The 16,114-nt window shown below is 40.3% G+C and overlaps 1 protein-coding gene across 6 annotated transcripts in view; it reads right to left on the bottom strand.

Moving 5' to 3' along the window:
* Positions 1-16,114, bottom strand: part of RAPGEF4 (Rap guanine nucleotide exchange factor 4) — a 310,972-nt gene that overhangs the window by 30,879 nt on the left and 263,979 nt on the right. For all 6 annotated transcript variants that reach the window (XM_082465339.1, XM_082465337.1, XM_082465338.1 and 3 more), the window contains 5 exons: positions 5,790-5,940; positions 3,967-4,055; positions 3,187-3,217; positions 2,890-2,968; positions 1,586-1,732 (listed from right to left, as the gene is read on the bottom strand). In XM_082465339.1, the coding sequence (XP_082321465.1) occupies positions 1,586-1,732; positions 2,890-2,968; positions 3,187-3,217; positions 3,967-4,055; positions 5,790-5,940 (497 nt within the window). The remainder of the gene's footprint in view (positions 1-1,585; positions 1,733-2,889; positions 2,969-3,186; positions 3,218-3,966; positions 4,056-5,789; positions 5,941-16,114) is intronic.

Below are 16,114 nucleotides of genomic sequence, written 5' to 3'. Positions count from 1 at the left end.
ACGCTGGAGATGACAAGATAACTTTTAGAAAACTTAGGGGGTTTCTGAGATCCCACATGACTTTAGATGTAAAATTTATTACTGTTTTATCACTCATTCCCTAATTTGGAGGGCAACTGCATTATTAGATTAAGTCTTCTATATTTAAAAAATAATTCATACAATAAATATTTATTTAGCGTTTACTGTATGCTGGACACTGCTCTAGGCACTGAGGATACAGAAGGGAACAATACAGGAAAAAAACCCCAAAACAGTCCAGAAAGAGCGTATATCATAGTGAGGGATGCAGATCGTGACAATGTACCAGAGAGTAAGCAGTGAGGAGGAGAAAACAGTATAGCAGGGAAGGAGGCTAGGAAGTATGTATAAGGGGGAATTTTAGAAAGGGAACTGGAGAAAGGAAGGAGGGGGCCTCCATGAGACAATGACACTTGGGGGGAAACCTGAAGGAAGTGAAGGAGGCGCCTGGGATAGCTATGGCGAGAGTGCGCCGGAGGAATCAGCACGGCAGACAGACGTCCTGGGTCGTGTGTGCCGGGAACAGAAATGGAAGGGGATATCTTGGGAATCCAAGATGCGTTTAAAAATCCTACATCAGTGGAATCATTTATCTTCAAACAGGGCAGGGATGGCTCCACCTGACCCTGAAGGATCTTCCAATAACTATCAAATCATACTGGACAAGCTAGCCTGACGGCTCTCTCCTCCAGGCTCTCACTGCAATGCATGCAGACCCTTCCAAAACTCTTGCCGGCATGGACTCTAATTATTTATTTATTGTCTCCCTCCTCACCAGCCTGTGAGCAACCTGGAGGCCCAGGCTGTGTCCAACACCCCCTCTCCTCTCACAGCCACACCAAGTGGCCAGTAACTATATGAAGAATGAATAAACGGCATTTCAGGAAAGCATAGAGCAGTCTAGTAATCCTGCGGGGGAAAATACTTCTCGTTTTGTGTGACGAGCTGAGTTCCTGCCCTCTTTACTGGGAAAGGAGGAAAACCATCATCAGCTGAAAAGAACCAGCCTACGGCCACCTCCAACTTCAGACTTGTGAAAACCTACGGCCTTTAGCTAGAAAAGCCAGGTGCCCTCTTAGGGCCCACATTTCTCAGAGCGCCAAGGTCTTAAGCTTTTTTTTTTTTTTTAATTCAAGTATGGTTGATTTACAGTGTTGCGTTATTTCAGGTAGACAGCAAAGTGATTCAGTAATATATACATATAGACACAGATATTTACATATATAAATTCTTTTTCAGTTCTTTTCCATTATATGTTATTACAGCCTTAAGCTTTTTTGTTTAGGGTTTATAGGGTAAGAACTCCAGGCTGACATCCACACCAGGGACCTCAGTTCCAACTGCCTTGGATAGATCATTTCACCCTTTTCTGCTTCAGAGTGGGTACCTACAGGATAGGGGATATTAGACACTAGCCCAGCCCTCCTCTAACCACTTTATGTCTGTTATTTTTGGGAGCATACACAGCACCAATTTGTCCCTTTGGATCAGCTTGGAACGGCCTCGCTAACTTCTGGCAGGGTTCTGTTTGGATGGGATATTCTGCTTTGCAGAAGGCTGTTACCTCCTCCGGAACTCATCTTGATGATGATGAGGCCTTCCCCAGAGCCTAGTTTGTCGGCAACTGCGCTGAGGACTTCCTTCACCGACGCAGCCACTGGCACCCGGATGGTTGTGTAGGTGTGGTCCATGCAATAGACTTTAAACAGAACTATTGGGAAGGCAGCAACAATAAGATAAATTGGTCTTGTGAGTTCTTGCAAAAAAAAAAGCTGTGCAAAATGTTTAGACATCCTCCGAAATTTGCATCATCTTGCCATTCTTAAGATTTGTATTTATTGTACTCATTTATGCCTACGCCTGCCCCCTTCTAAAACTTCTTACCTTAGCATTGGTCTAAGAAAAGTCCATGACTGCCAGCTCCAGTTACAAAAACCACAACAGATATTTGTGAAAAACCCACACATAGGTCATGCGGAACAACGAGAAGCATGTTTAGGCCAGTTTTCTGGGTCTGCCTTTGTCTGTGAGCCTGTCTTTTTCACAATACCGGGAGTGCTGTGTTGTAGGCAGATTACTGGATTCCTGCTGCCCGGTGCGGTGGCGGGGAGCCAACATTAACACCTCTGCAAACAGGAGTGCTTCCGCCTGGGGCCGTGAACATTTGCTGACATTGCTGCTCACTTGTTCCCTGGTTTGTGTACTCGGAGGCCGGGCCAGGTGGCACGGGTGGTACTCAGCTCAGCAGACCCACTTGTGGCACCCAGACGCTCAGCTCTGAACACATAGATCTTGGAGGCAATTCCGGCTCCTGTAATTCTGGAGTTTGGGGCACCGCTAAATTGCAAGAGTCATCTGTGGCTTAAGATGAAGATTTTATCATGATCATTCATCTTATTTTGGTTGTGATTCTTTGGAGAAATCTTAACCGAGCAAACAATAGCAGCCGGCATCTGTGCCTCCCTGATGGCTGTAACGAGGTGCTGCTCAGGGCCAGACTGCTCTCCCTGGGTGGGAGCCCCGCTCTGCAGGTGCCCCTGGTGCTCCGCCTCGGCCAGGCGTCCATAAAGCGCCAGCCACCCTCCCGCCACGTTGACAACGGGTGCCTGAGATAATCTTTCTCTCCTTCAAGGAAAGGTAGCAGCGGGGGAGAGGTAGAATCAGGGGACTGTGAACAAGCACCTCAGCTCCAGGCACAGAGTTCAAGAACATAAATAATTGGAATGCAAACGGGCACCTCCAAGCAAACCATTTGGAGTACACAGGGACAGCCAAGAAAAGCTATTCTGTGGGCCCAAGGGGTGATTCCCAGGGGGAGGATTTTATTCTGACTTTAAATGATCTGCACAAGTTGGAAGACATTCTCACCTTCATCAGAGCCACGGATAGGCTGGCGCTTCTGGGCTCTCTCATCGCCTGTGTTGAACTGCTGCAAAAGAACTTTGTGCTGTAAAAAATAATAACAGCAGCAGCTGTCATACGGAATGAATGACAAATGCACATTTGCAACTCAGAGGACACACATCTGAGAAGCAGAGTCGAGAAATAAAGAAAACATATTTTGTATTTACCAAGATATCACTGCCATATATTGCAATATTATATTTCTGGAGAACTGTCATTCTACAGGGCACAGTTAGAGAATCCTAATCCGTTGCCACTTACCTTCTTTTGTGGAGCCTTTGCATCTTCTGAACTACGAGAAATAGAGAAAGCACATTATTTAATACTGTTGGTACTATTATTTTAAATTGCTCCATTTGTATATAACTTTAATCTTACATTCGAGAATGAAATCACAGCATCCCTTCAGGAGGCAATACGAGCCTCCTTATTTTAATACTGAGAGGCCAAGGCCCAGAGGAGACAGCTAAGAGATCAGCTCTTGTCACAGACAGATCCCTGGTCGAACTGATGTTAAAAGCCAGAATTTCTCGATCTCAAAGTCTACTTAGTAGCCAGTATTTAATCAACGGCTCAAAGAATAGCATGTGAAAACCTGTGTTGCCACTGAGAGGGCACAAATATTCACCACCAACAGCATTGGCAGCAAAAAGTGAATTTACCATATAAGTAATTCTCCTCAGACTTTCTTTAGATGCCACTGACCACTTTATTACTGGATTCACCGCCTTGAACCAAAGGGACCCGAGTTTATTGAGTTAGACACTCAGAGAGGATCTCTGGCTCCCCAGGGTCTCTCTTGGCAGCCATCCGGCACAGAAGGCAGCTAAGCGGAATCTCTGTCCTTTTGTTCATCCGGCCTGACTGCGCCTCCTCACCCGATGCTCAGATTGCTCAAATCAGAACAGCGTGTGGTTGTTGACAAAGCATCTTTCACCTTTTGGGAGGGGGGGGCAAAGGACCTCCTGGAAGATGATGTGATTCAGAGGCAGCAGGCACTTACTTGATGAAAGCACACCCCAAAGCCATGCCCTTCCTTACATTTGCTTGACAATCTTCTCCAACTCGGGCAGTTGCTCCTTGAGGGCAGCAATCATCCGGGCATCATCTGATACAGACACATAAAACTCCTGTAATTGGTAAAGGTCACAGGCTTTTAACGAGAACTGCAAAAGGTACGTAATTCTGTAAAGAGCAACAAAGACGTGTCCCTATGTCATCTGCCTCGCTAGCATCTCCAGACCATGGTTTCACGGACTGGGGACGAAAAAGGAAAAGAAAATGTTACAGCATGCCTACATTCAAAATTACAAGTGAGAAAAAATTTTGGAAACCGATGGTGGTGATGCTTGCGTTACACTGCGAATGGAATTAATGCCACTGAATTGTATGCTTAAGCAGGATTAAAACAGCAAATTTTATGTTTGATATATTCTACCACAATAAAAAAAATTTAAAAAATTGAATTGCAAATGAATTGTTTATATGATAGTTATACAAAAGGCAATGCAATGCAATGTTCTGGAATGGGTTATTTTATAGTCTATCCTTTGAGAGCACTGTTTTCACCTCAATGTCTTTTCAGGGAAATTTTAATATTTATTTTGACTATTATTGTAGTATTTGTTGTTTATTATTTACCACTAGTCGTGGTTAACTGTTGGTGGTGAAAGTACAGTCGTGGTTTTCAGCACTGAACTGAAATTCTGCTGAGTTTATGTCACCAACTCAGGACTCTTCACTGACGTCCTGGGAACGGTCCCGCCCACTGAGCGCAGCGGCCGCGCCCTGCTTTGTGCAGGAGCAGTGGCCTCCCCAGCAGGAGCTGAGAGCTGTGGCGGTGGCAGCTTCACACCACTTTGGATCATCTGCAAAGTGGTCCTTTACTCGATCCAGTGGGTAGAGGCCATGACCCAATGACCCAAGCTACTATTATTCCTCTACATTTTCAAAATCCTTTATCCCACAGCCGTGAGGGACTCTCATTGTCCACCTTTCCTCCCAGCCTCGCTTCTCTGCCTGCCAAATGACATGAGTAAAAAGGAGAGAGTGGGGACGTTTCTTTTGGATAATTCATTCTTGAACAGACAGACTGATAAAGTTTGAAACAGAAGCCACGTTGCCTTTTGCCTGCACAGGAGTAAGGTCCCCATCTCAGATTTGGAGGACAGAATGAGTCATCAAGGATTAAATGCCCAGGTCAATGCTGTCACTTGGGCTGGAGCCATGGGAAGGAAAAGGGAAGCTCAGCTTAAAGCCGTGTTTACAAAGTAAATCATGTCCGTTCAGAACTACCTCATGGCCCCGGGAATTCCTCAGTAAAGTTATCTGCTTCACTCTACTCAAAAATATCCACCATTTGATCTAGTAATCCCACTTCTAGGAATATAACCAAGGACAGACCTATTGGCACAAAAGTGTTCACTACGCTGTTATTCTAGGAAGGTAAAAATGGAAATGATGTAAATATTCAATAATATGGGAACAAATAAATATATCTGTGGCAAGGCCATTAGAAATTGTTATTAGAAAGACTCTACTGACATGGAAAAATCCTTACATCAAGTGGAAAAAGCAGCCTGTAAAATGATGGGTACTATGTGATTACGACTACGGAAAATATAACAAAGAAAACAACCAAATGAAAATACATTAGAACGCTACTTCCAGTTATTGAATTAGAGTGGCAGGATAATGGATGATGCTTTTCTTTACTTTCCTTATAGTACCTTTCTGATGAAGGAACATGTTAACAGAATCTAGAATTTGCAATTACAGTCTCTCCAGGGAAGCTGCCACGCCTATGGGAAGTCCCTGCATTGTAGGACAAAGGTGCATTCTTGGCAGGGATGACCCCCACGTACCTCCAGGAAAGCCACTGCCACATCGTCCTCTTGCAGGACGTCTCCGTACACGGCGGCCCACTGCAAAACCAGGCGGATGACTCGCCTCTTATTGTTGAGCGCATAATCCATCTTCTCTTGTTCTGTACCTTGTGAAGGCTGTGCGTGGTAAGTGCCAAGGAGTCAAGGAAGCTATTTAGCCATTCACTGTGCTACTTGCAAAGACAGGGTGACAGATCCCAGCTTCAGAAAGCCTGCCTTCTGGACTACTGGAATACCTTCCTTAGGCCCTCAAGAAAACCCTCACCTGCATATGGGTTCTGGACCAAATGCATACAAACCCAGCTGACTTTGCCTTGATCGTTGCCCAAAGAATTAGACTTGAATGGCTCCACGTGGACTTGTGTGTTGACAACGATTCTTGTTGCGCCTAGCTCCGGCTCTCATCACATTGCCTGCCTGCCTGCTGCCCCGCCTTCACCTCTAGGGTTGGTAATGCTTCCTGCTGTTGCACCTTGCCACCTCTTGTTGGCTCCCACAATTCTGGACACATCTCTACAATCCTTCATTATATGCACTACAGTTAAACACTTACGAGTGGGCATCTAGTCCTGCTGGAACCGTGACTGACACAACAAGCACATGGGAAGGAAGTGAGGCTGAGGTAGATAAACTCACCCAGGGTTAGGACAAGGAAAGGTTCCTGCTGTATCTGTCTTCCGGTGAGGGACTCGGACACAATTTTTTTTGTTTGTTTGTTTTTTAGACACAGTTTTTATACCATCCTTTTTTCTCTTGTTCAGAACCATAACTTAACTCTTATTGGCTTTTTGTGCATCAATGGTTAGTCATCTTAACTATAGATTCCTTGAGGCTTGGGGTGATACATTATTTTTCTTGTATTCTGTACCATGCCTAGCACAGTGACATTTACATAGAAATTTTATCCATTAATACAACAGATACCTGATTGTCTACTATATGTGTCTGGTGAAGGTCCCTGCTCTCAGTTTACATTCTTCTGTGGATTACAGTAGGGAAAATATAGTATGTGATCAAGAAAAATTTTAGATTAGACATACTGTTCCTTTTTCAGTGATTTATAGTACATATTATAGACAATTCGTTCATAAAACAATTTCCTTTTTATAACTTACACTGTAACTTGCACAGAGAGTACCTCAGTTAAGCCCTACTTTATAGTCTTGTGATGAAAACATCATTCTTTCTACAAGTGAGCAAGCTGACAGTAAAGGAGTGTAAATGGCCAAGATTACATAGTGAGATTGTACAGCTGGTTTGAAATCCAAGACTCCTAATTCCAACTAGTTTATTCTGCATTATACAATATCCCCGTGCCTCATACCTGGCTACAAGACTGGGCATGTCTTAGCTTACGACCATGACTTAAAAGGCACTGTAGAAAACTGTCTTGTGGCAGTGCTATGCTTGGGAGCTAAACCAGTCAAGGGCCTTTTCTAAAGGGACTATAAGTAATCATGATCAAGGTAAATGACAGAACTTTAAAGCAAAGGTTTACTGCATGTAAATGGGTTACAAAATGGCTTTCATCAATTGAGCACGGGATTCATGAAAAAGAAAATTGCTCAACCTGTATTGCTACAATTCTCTTTGAGCTTATAATAAAAAAGGGAAGAAAGATCACTTTCTGTGAAAATTATTTTTTTTCTGATTAACCCTTTGGTCTCTTGCTTGTATGCACACATAACTCAGTTTTTCTTTCCAAAGAATTGCAATGCTGGGCACTACATTTTAAGACTAATTTTTAGGGTACCTAGGAGCATAGTCAGGCACATGGTGGGTACCAAGTGAGTAATTCTTGACTGATTGAAAAATATGTACTGGTTCACTCATAAGTCAGTAAGAGAGTGAGAAAGAGAGAGATTCTTTCCTACTTGTATGAGGCTGAAATGGTTTGAAATATCTAGTTGATAGTAAGTGTATATAATTCTAACTTTCCAGGTTATCCCGACTTGGACTCAAGGAAGCAATACAAATGCTTGTATGTTGGACCCAGAGGCACCAGCTGCACACCTGTGGCTAATCTATAGGGCCCTAGTGTAGGATGACTAAATTGTCATTGTCTCTGTGGGTCAGAACACAGATTTTTCTTGTCTTCTCTTCTGCTGGGGAAATCTGTCTTTTGTGTACAATAAAAGATAGAACACATGATTGGAAGGATTAACATGATTAACACTTCAAATATGGGTCAGGCTTTACAGTTTATAATAAATATACTCAAGTGCTTACATGATTGTGTAATGCTCTCCACAAACCTGAAGGGTAAATGTTTACAGATGAGGAGACCGAGGGTCAGAGAGGAGATCTGCCTAAGGTTGTTCAGTGAGTAAATGGCAGGGCTTACAAATCCAGGCAGGGCTCTTATGGCCACCCCTATGACCCAAACAGTGGCTATAGTGACTACACACTGGTGCTTGGGTTCATGAAATTATTACCAGTAATTGCATCTGGGAAGCAGAGCTCCTAATGAGAAAAAGATTTCTCCTCCTCTCTCTCTTTCTCCCTCTCTCATCCGTCCTTCCTCCCTCCCTCCCTCCCTCGTTCTCTTCCTTCCTTCCTTTTGGAAATTTTTGCTGAAGTTCCTAGTTTCCTAGAGCTGACTCAGCATGTCCAGTCTCGAAACCAAGGGCTGAGTGCCCGCCACTCTTCATGTCTAGCTCCACAGTCTCCTGGGAGCTAGAACTGACTGAATCCAGAGGGAGTAGGAAGAGGCTTTCTCTTTTTTCTCATGAAAGTTACGTATCTTTACCTCTGGAAAAAACAAAAGGAAGCACTGATTTGTTTCACAAAGTCTCGCCTTTCCCCTTCCAGGTGTTTATTCACTAAGGTGGAGTTGGGAGTAATAGTATTTTCATAGCTGAATCTAGGCATGTGCTCAAGGATTCGGCCCCTCCACAGGCATCACACCATTCCATTCCTCAACAGGCTGCTGAATCAGATTCTCAGGGGACACAGAGAAGACTCTACATGTAATTGATTTACCTGAAATGGTACTGGGGCTTCTATTTATCCCCATAACAATCTCCCCAGGTTTTTAGAATATTTATGTGATTTTTAGATTTTATTTAACTCCTACAAAAGAGAAGGGGAAAGAGAAAAAAAACTATATTCCCTTCAGAAAGCAGCCAAAGAATAAAGAACATCCCCCCAGGTCCCTTGTCTCAATATGATGTCAAAAATGCAAGCTAACAAGAGTAACATTTCAAATATAGTATTTGTAAATTCACACACATCAGAAAGGTTGCAGAAACCATTACTTTCCGTGGCTAAAGCTAGAATAATAATGCATGAACCATTTGATGGAGAAAGTCCTATGTGGAATAAAAATCTAACTCTTCTCCAGCACAAATAACAGTTTAGAAAGGATTATTAATGCATACCACACACATTTTTAACATATGAAGAACACCATCTGAAATACATACTTAGCTAATGTCTGTTTCAAGAGTAGGTTAGTAGAGAATATCAAACACATAATAATCTAATGATTTTGTCATATGATCAGGAAATACTTGTATAGAATAAGGTCATGACTCGTGATATCACGACAGCTGGGTTCTGGTAAGAAGCAATATGGCTGCCTGAATTCATGGGAAATAGTCACAGAAAGATAACATTGTTCTGGTATCTGATTCTGGTACCTCATAAAGTGCTAGTTTAAAGTCTGTAAGAGAATCTGGAATTATTCCCTTAATTGTTACTTTTAACACAATTAAGAAAAGGCCATGGGCTTCCCTGGTGGCGCAGTGGTTGAGAATCTGCCTGCCAATGCAGGGGACGCGGGTTCGAGCCCTGGTCTGGGAAGATCCCACATGCCGCAGAGCAACTGGGCCCGTGAGCCACAATTACTGAGCCTGCGCATCTGGAGCCTGTGCTCGGCAAGGAGGGGCCAGCGATAGTGAGAGGCCCGCGCACCGCGATGAAGAGTGGCCCCCACTTGCCACAACTAGAGAAAGCCCTCGCACAGAAACGAAGACCCAACACAGCCATACATACATACATACATAAAAAGAATGTAAGCAGACAAGAATAGCATTAAAAAAATAAAAAATTAAAAAAAAAAAAAAAAAAGAAAAGGCCATAATAGTCAAAGTGGCCAAACTCATCAGTCATATACTGAGTTGATTTCAGATGATTCACAGAATCATAGAATCTGAGCTTTGATTTTATCTCCTTCAACTCCACCATTTTCAGAGGTAAGGGAACAGGTAGAATGAGGTGAAGTGATTTTTCTGAATTTATCAATGGAATTCTTCCAACTAGAACTCAGTTCTCTTACCTCCCGCCCCAGTACTCTGTTGACTTGTTTATGTTATTGTGTTTATCTAATATTATTATTTCTTTATCCAAACATATATTATGCAGCAGAATTAGGTGACCTAGAAGTTTGTTGGATAACAGGGAAATCCATCTGAGATGTAGAACTGATCCCCAAAAGCCCTCAAAGAAGACAAAGCACATACAGAAAACCAAGAGTTAATTGTTGCAGCCTTGACCATCTTAGAGTCAGCGAAGCAGGATCCCTAATGTCTGAACTAGACCCTCTCTGCTATATATATTCAACCAGTTCTCTTGTCCAACGTCTGTTGATTTAGAAAGCAGTGGCTCTCCACTTCTAACCAGACCAGACATTCTTAAACTACTGATGATTCAAATCCTAATTTGAGGTTTCTCATTATGGTAATACGACTTTTCACCATCCAAGAGTATTAAATCAGAATCCTTCAGCAACATAGATGGACCTAGAGATTATCATATTAAAATGAAGTAAGTCAGACAGAGAAAGACAAATATCATATGATATCACGTGTATGTGTAATCTAAAAAAAAGATACAAATGGACTTATATACAAAACAGAAATATACCCACAGACATAGAAAACAAACTTATGGCTACCACAGGGGATGGTGGGGGGGCAGGGGGAGAGATAACTTAGGAGTTTGGGATTAACATATACACACTACAATATATAAAACAGATAATCAACAAGGACCTACCGTATAGCACAGGGAACTATACTCAGTATCTTGTAATAACCTATAATGGAAAAGGATCTGAAAAAGAACATATATATCTATAACTGAATCACTTTGCTGTACACTTGAAACTAACACAACATTGTAAGTTAACTATACTTCAATAAAAAAAGAAAACAAATACAAAAAAGAGAATCCTTAACTGCAGGAACCATGTCTCAAATTCAAGGTGAATCTCTACATTTCCTAATCAAGTCCTGGGCACGTGAAAGATAAAAATGTTTTTTTTTTCAACTCAAATGTTCCCCTCAAAGACACTGTTTGGAGTGCTACATATAATAGAATATTCTTTAAACTGTTTTTCCCCCAAAATATCACAGCTCTTTAAAACTCTTTATCTAAATTACCTGAAATTCCATTTTGTTGAGATATCAAACGCAGATCATAGATACATTCTAAATAAGTTCATATTCAATGTTACCAGGTTGACTAAGTCTACAACAAATACCAAAATCTGGTACATCTTTTAAACAGAACCTTTTAGTTATTGGGTATTTAGTCTATAGGACCACAGGCTTTCAGAATGACTAAATCTTTATTGAACTGGACCAGCCCCTTTGACATCATATAAACATGGATGAGGACAAATTGGATCTGTTTTCAGTGAGGTATTAGGGCTGAGAATCAGAAGAGGTAAAGGCCATAGAGTCTTTCTACCCTGCCAACAGCAGGTTTAATATTCCACTGAGGCATTTTCCTCATGCCGGCTCTGCCGTTCAAACACTGTAATTATTTCATATATTTTTACCTAGTTATTATCTTACTCACCACAGGCACCTGTAATTTTTCTGTATTTTTTTTTTTACTGCTCATTTACTTATTCTTAATTCAGCTAATAATGGCTCCATGTATTAAAATTATCATGGGGAAAGTAAGTGAAAACCTCCTAGGATGTAGAGGCAGCAGATTCATTACAGCCTACAACAGGGAATAAAATATTATGTATACTTTTTGCAGTAAGTACATGCTAATTATGCAGCTATTTATAAAACACTTATCAACATTCAAACTGATACTCTTCAATGTTGTTGTTTTTTAAAACCCTGCTTTGCATACAAGATCTCTGCTTGAAGCTGAAAACAAACTTTGGGGGTCATCTGCCCACTGACTAGACAAAGCTTTTGCACATTCTCTTCTTATGCCATATTCCTCTCATGATGGTACAATCATTTATTTATAGGGGGCAATATTTACACAGGGCTTTAAGGTTTATAATGTATTTCCCACACACAGCCTTATTTGATCTTTGCAAAAACTTGGTGAGGTGGGTAGGGCAGCTATAATTACCCCTATTATATAGATGGGGTACAGAGAGGTTAAGGATAATTGCCAAGTAGTATAGGTTTCAAGATGCAGGTCTTCAACACGGGTCTTCTGACTTCAGAGCTCTTGCTTTTCCTACTGTATTATGGGCCTCTTTACTACCCTGCTTGACTTTGTGGAGCATCCCCACATCCTGAGCACCAAGTCTCCTCCTTCCTTGATGCAGCATGTGCTTGGGAATTCAAGTTCTGGAATTAGACCATCTGGGTTCATCTCTTGGCTTCCCCACTTATCGACTGTGAGACCCTTGGTCAGTTAACTGACCATTTAGAGCCTCAGTCTCTCCATCATCAGTAAACTTCACAGGGTTGCTGTTAAGAAGGAGACGAGGCAATACTGGTGGTAAACCATGTAGAATGGTATCTGAGACATATTAGGTACTCAGTTAAAGGTTATCGATCATCATTATCACTGATCCACCTCTGGAAATAATTCAAAATCTTTAAATGGATGGCTTTGAAATTTTTCATAAGACCAGGCATTTCTGAGTTTAACACTGTGATGCTATTCCTACCAACACAGCTGCTCCTGTGTTTGTGTGCACCTGTTAACTTGGAGCTCACATGAGCTCTTTCTGCCTCCCATTTTCTTGCTCAGAATATTTTTTTTCCTCACTGATTTTCAGACTTCTCTGCATTTTTAGAAGCCTTTAGTTCTTGGCTATTCTTTTTAGTTTTAGTCAGGGGTTTGTACTCATAGCAGGTCAGTTAGGACTTGGCCTAATGCAACAATTGCTTGGGTTCAAATACTGTTCCAACCCTTACTAGCTATGTAACTTGGGGCAAATTATTTATCTGCTCAGTCTCACTTCCTTAATGCAAAAAGAGTACACATCTCACAGTGTTGATATGAAGCTGAGAAAATGTATATAAAATACTTTGTAGAATATCTGATAATACAGTCATTTTCTTGGAAAGAGGATACCATGTTCATACCATCATCAAACCAAGCCTTCCTTATTGGAAATAAACTCTGAAATTGCATATCTGCAGAGATAAATTGTTCTTATAGTGCCACATGGATCAAACACTTTTTGGAACCAAGTAAAGGACTAAAATGGTAAAATTTGGCTTCAACAAAATTTAAGCTGACAATCTTCCTTAGAAATGCCAAGAATATTCCTAAAAACATGGCTTTAAGAATCTGATGCTCTTTTGTAAATCCTGATTTACAAATTTTGGTAAATGTTCCTCTTAGAGAACCCAAGTCAACTTATAAAGAGAATACCCCCAGGTCATTTTCACAGAGAAATAAAGGATGGAGAATCTGCCTTTTCAGTAACGAAAGCTATTGTGTTTACTTTGTTTCTGTATAAGGACGTAATACATACAAAGGCAGTTTTAGCTAAAACTTAGTGGCAAATCTGTATTCCATATTTTCTTTTTAATTCAAGAAACTAAATTATTTCCACGCCAGAAGCATAAAATTATGTTCAATACTAAGCCAAAAGAAATTAGGATACTAAGAGAAAATATTTGACCAAAATTATTGCTGTATTTAAATTTTTATAAATTTAAGTATAAACCATTTATCACTTAAGATTCTTTCAGCTGAAGTAAAAATCTGTTCTCAACAACAGATTGTTGTTGAGAACAGATAGTATTGTTGTATTTGTTGACATCGGTAGGGTAAGCTTCAGGATTGGTCCAAGTGCAATGATGTCATCATACACTTCATTTTTTCCCTGACGCTCAACTCATCTCAGCTTTGTCATAGGGCTTATTGCCCTGATGGTTGTAGGACAGCTGCCACAGGCAATTGGGGCAACAGACTGCCTGTTCTTTCTTTTTTATTGAAGTATAGTCGATTTACTGTATTGTGTTTGTTTCAGGTGTACAGCATAGTGGTTCAGTTACTTTTTTCTGATTATATTCCATTATATGTTATTACAAGATATTGACTATAATTCCCTGTGCTATATAGTAAATCCTTATTGCTTATCTATTTTATGTATAGTAGTTTATATCTGTTGATCCCATATTCCTAATTTGTCACCGCCCCCTTTGGTAACCATAAGTTCGTTCTCAAAGTCTGCGAGTCCGTTTCTGTTTTGTTCCTGTTCTCTTAACTGCTTTTTACTCAGAAGCCCCAGGAAGCCTCTCTTTGAATCTCATTGGCCCTGTCTACATTGGGCCTGCAACGTGAGAGCCAATCACGGTCAAAGGCAGCCAATTACCATGACCAGCTAGACTGACCACCTGAGATGGCACTGATGGTGGGGACTCAAATACAGTGTCCGTTACAACTGGAATTACATTAATGCTACACGGAGTTTCTCCAAACATCTGTTAGTACATGTGGAATCTTAGGTGGTTATTTGGCTTCCGAGTGCCTTGTAAAATGTAAATAAATATCATATCAGTGCCTTTTTTGCCTCACATGTGGGGGCTGGTGTTGGAAAGATAAAGTAAATGATGTGAAAATGCTCTGAATCAAGGATACATTTATTAAAATTCAAAATAATATTAACTTAGTTGTGATCACTTAACTGAATTGAAGGCCTGCCTGCATTTGTACAGACAAAAAGAAGGCAGAGTTTAACCATAAAACACAAAATTAAAACAATAGGACAGCAATTCAGCAATAAACATCAAAAGCGTTAAAATATTCCGTATTCCTTGCTTACATTTAGAAACTTAAAGTAAGGAGTATATGTGGGCAAAGGTTTAGCTGGAAGGATGCTGATTCATCCCACTGTGTTTGTTATAGGAAAAAATGTGGAGATAATCTAAATATTCAATAGGAAGAGGCTAAGAAAATTAATTATGATATATCTACCATATAAGATTGTGATTCAATAAAAATGATAACATGTTATTCTCATGCATCCTTGTCACCTTGTTGCCCAGCACTGTATAACATTGTAAGTGTTCAGTGTTTGTGGAATTATCTGGAAAAAATGATGTAGTTTTATTTGTATATACTGATTTGAAAAGATATCCACAACATACTGTTAAGTGAAAAAAAACCATATTTTTAAAAAGCATATACAACATGATCTCACTTATATAAAATTATACACGTGTATAATTCCTGAAAGCTTTTTCATAATACAATGGTGAGATACCAGGTGAATTTTGTTCTCTTTTTCTGTAAATTGAATTTTTTTACAATGAGAATGGTTCTATTTTTAAGGATGACAAAGCTGTCTATATTTAGAAAAATGGTGTGAAAAAAAATTAATGGGAGAGAAATGGCTCTGTTTGTTTAGTAACAAAGCATACATAATTATTTAGCGTATGACTCCATTCTTATATTTCAAAGCATATATCTATATGTATAGAAAAAACACTGGAAGGATACATACCAAAATGTTAACCATAGTAATACCTGGTAGGGTTATAGGGGGTTTTAATTTTCTTTTCAAAGACTAATGGAAAATTGAACTGAATTCTAAGTACAGATTTTAAAAAGATTAAAGAAACTAGAGATGAAAAGTACAGAAATTGAACAAATATAATTTAAAAAACTCATCATAAAGCACTTGTATATTCATCAGGCCAAATCATGTCCCAAGCATATCTAATGAATAGAGAGTCTCTCTCATTAGCACATAAAAGGCCTGAAATATTCATGTTAAACAGAGTTTTACCATCTTCTGCTGTGCTAAAAGCAAAATTGGAGGAGACATACAATGTGGATTAAGGACAGAAATAGCCGCCAGTGGCTCAGGGCTCGAATCTTTTCTGTACTAGTAATTACCTTTCTCTGAGCAAATCATAATTTTTCCTTATCCTAGTTTATTGATTTGGAAAAAGAGCAGTGAAAACACTGACTTCTTCATAGGGCTGCTATGAAAAGTCACACATATTAAGTACTTAAAAACACTCAGCCAAATCAACTCACTCAGTATAAGTGCTTTAATGGAACGTGGTTAAGTATTATATTTTACTATCCCTAAACCCCATAACAACATGGGTATTAGCCCACTTGTTCCGTTTTAC

This window comes from Balaenoptera physalus (assembly GCF_965194825.1).
Source record: "Balaenoptera physalus genome assembly, chromosome: 6".
Lineage (NCBI taxonomy): Eukaryota > Metazoa > Chordata > Mammalia > Artiodactyla > Balaenopteridae > Balaenoptera > Balaenoptera physalus.
Note: the sequence above shows the minus strand (reverse complement) of the source record. Positions and strands in the feature narration are given on the sequence as shown.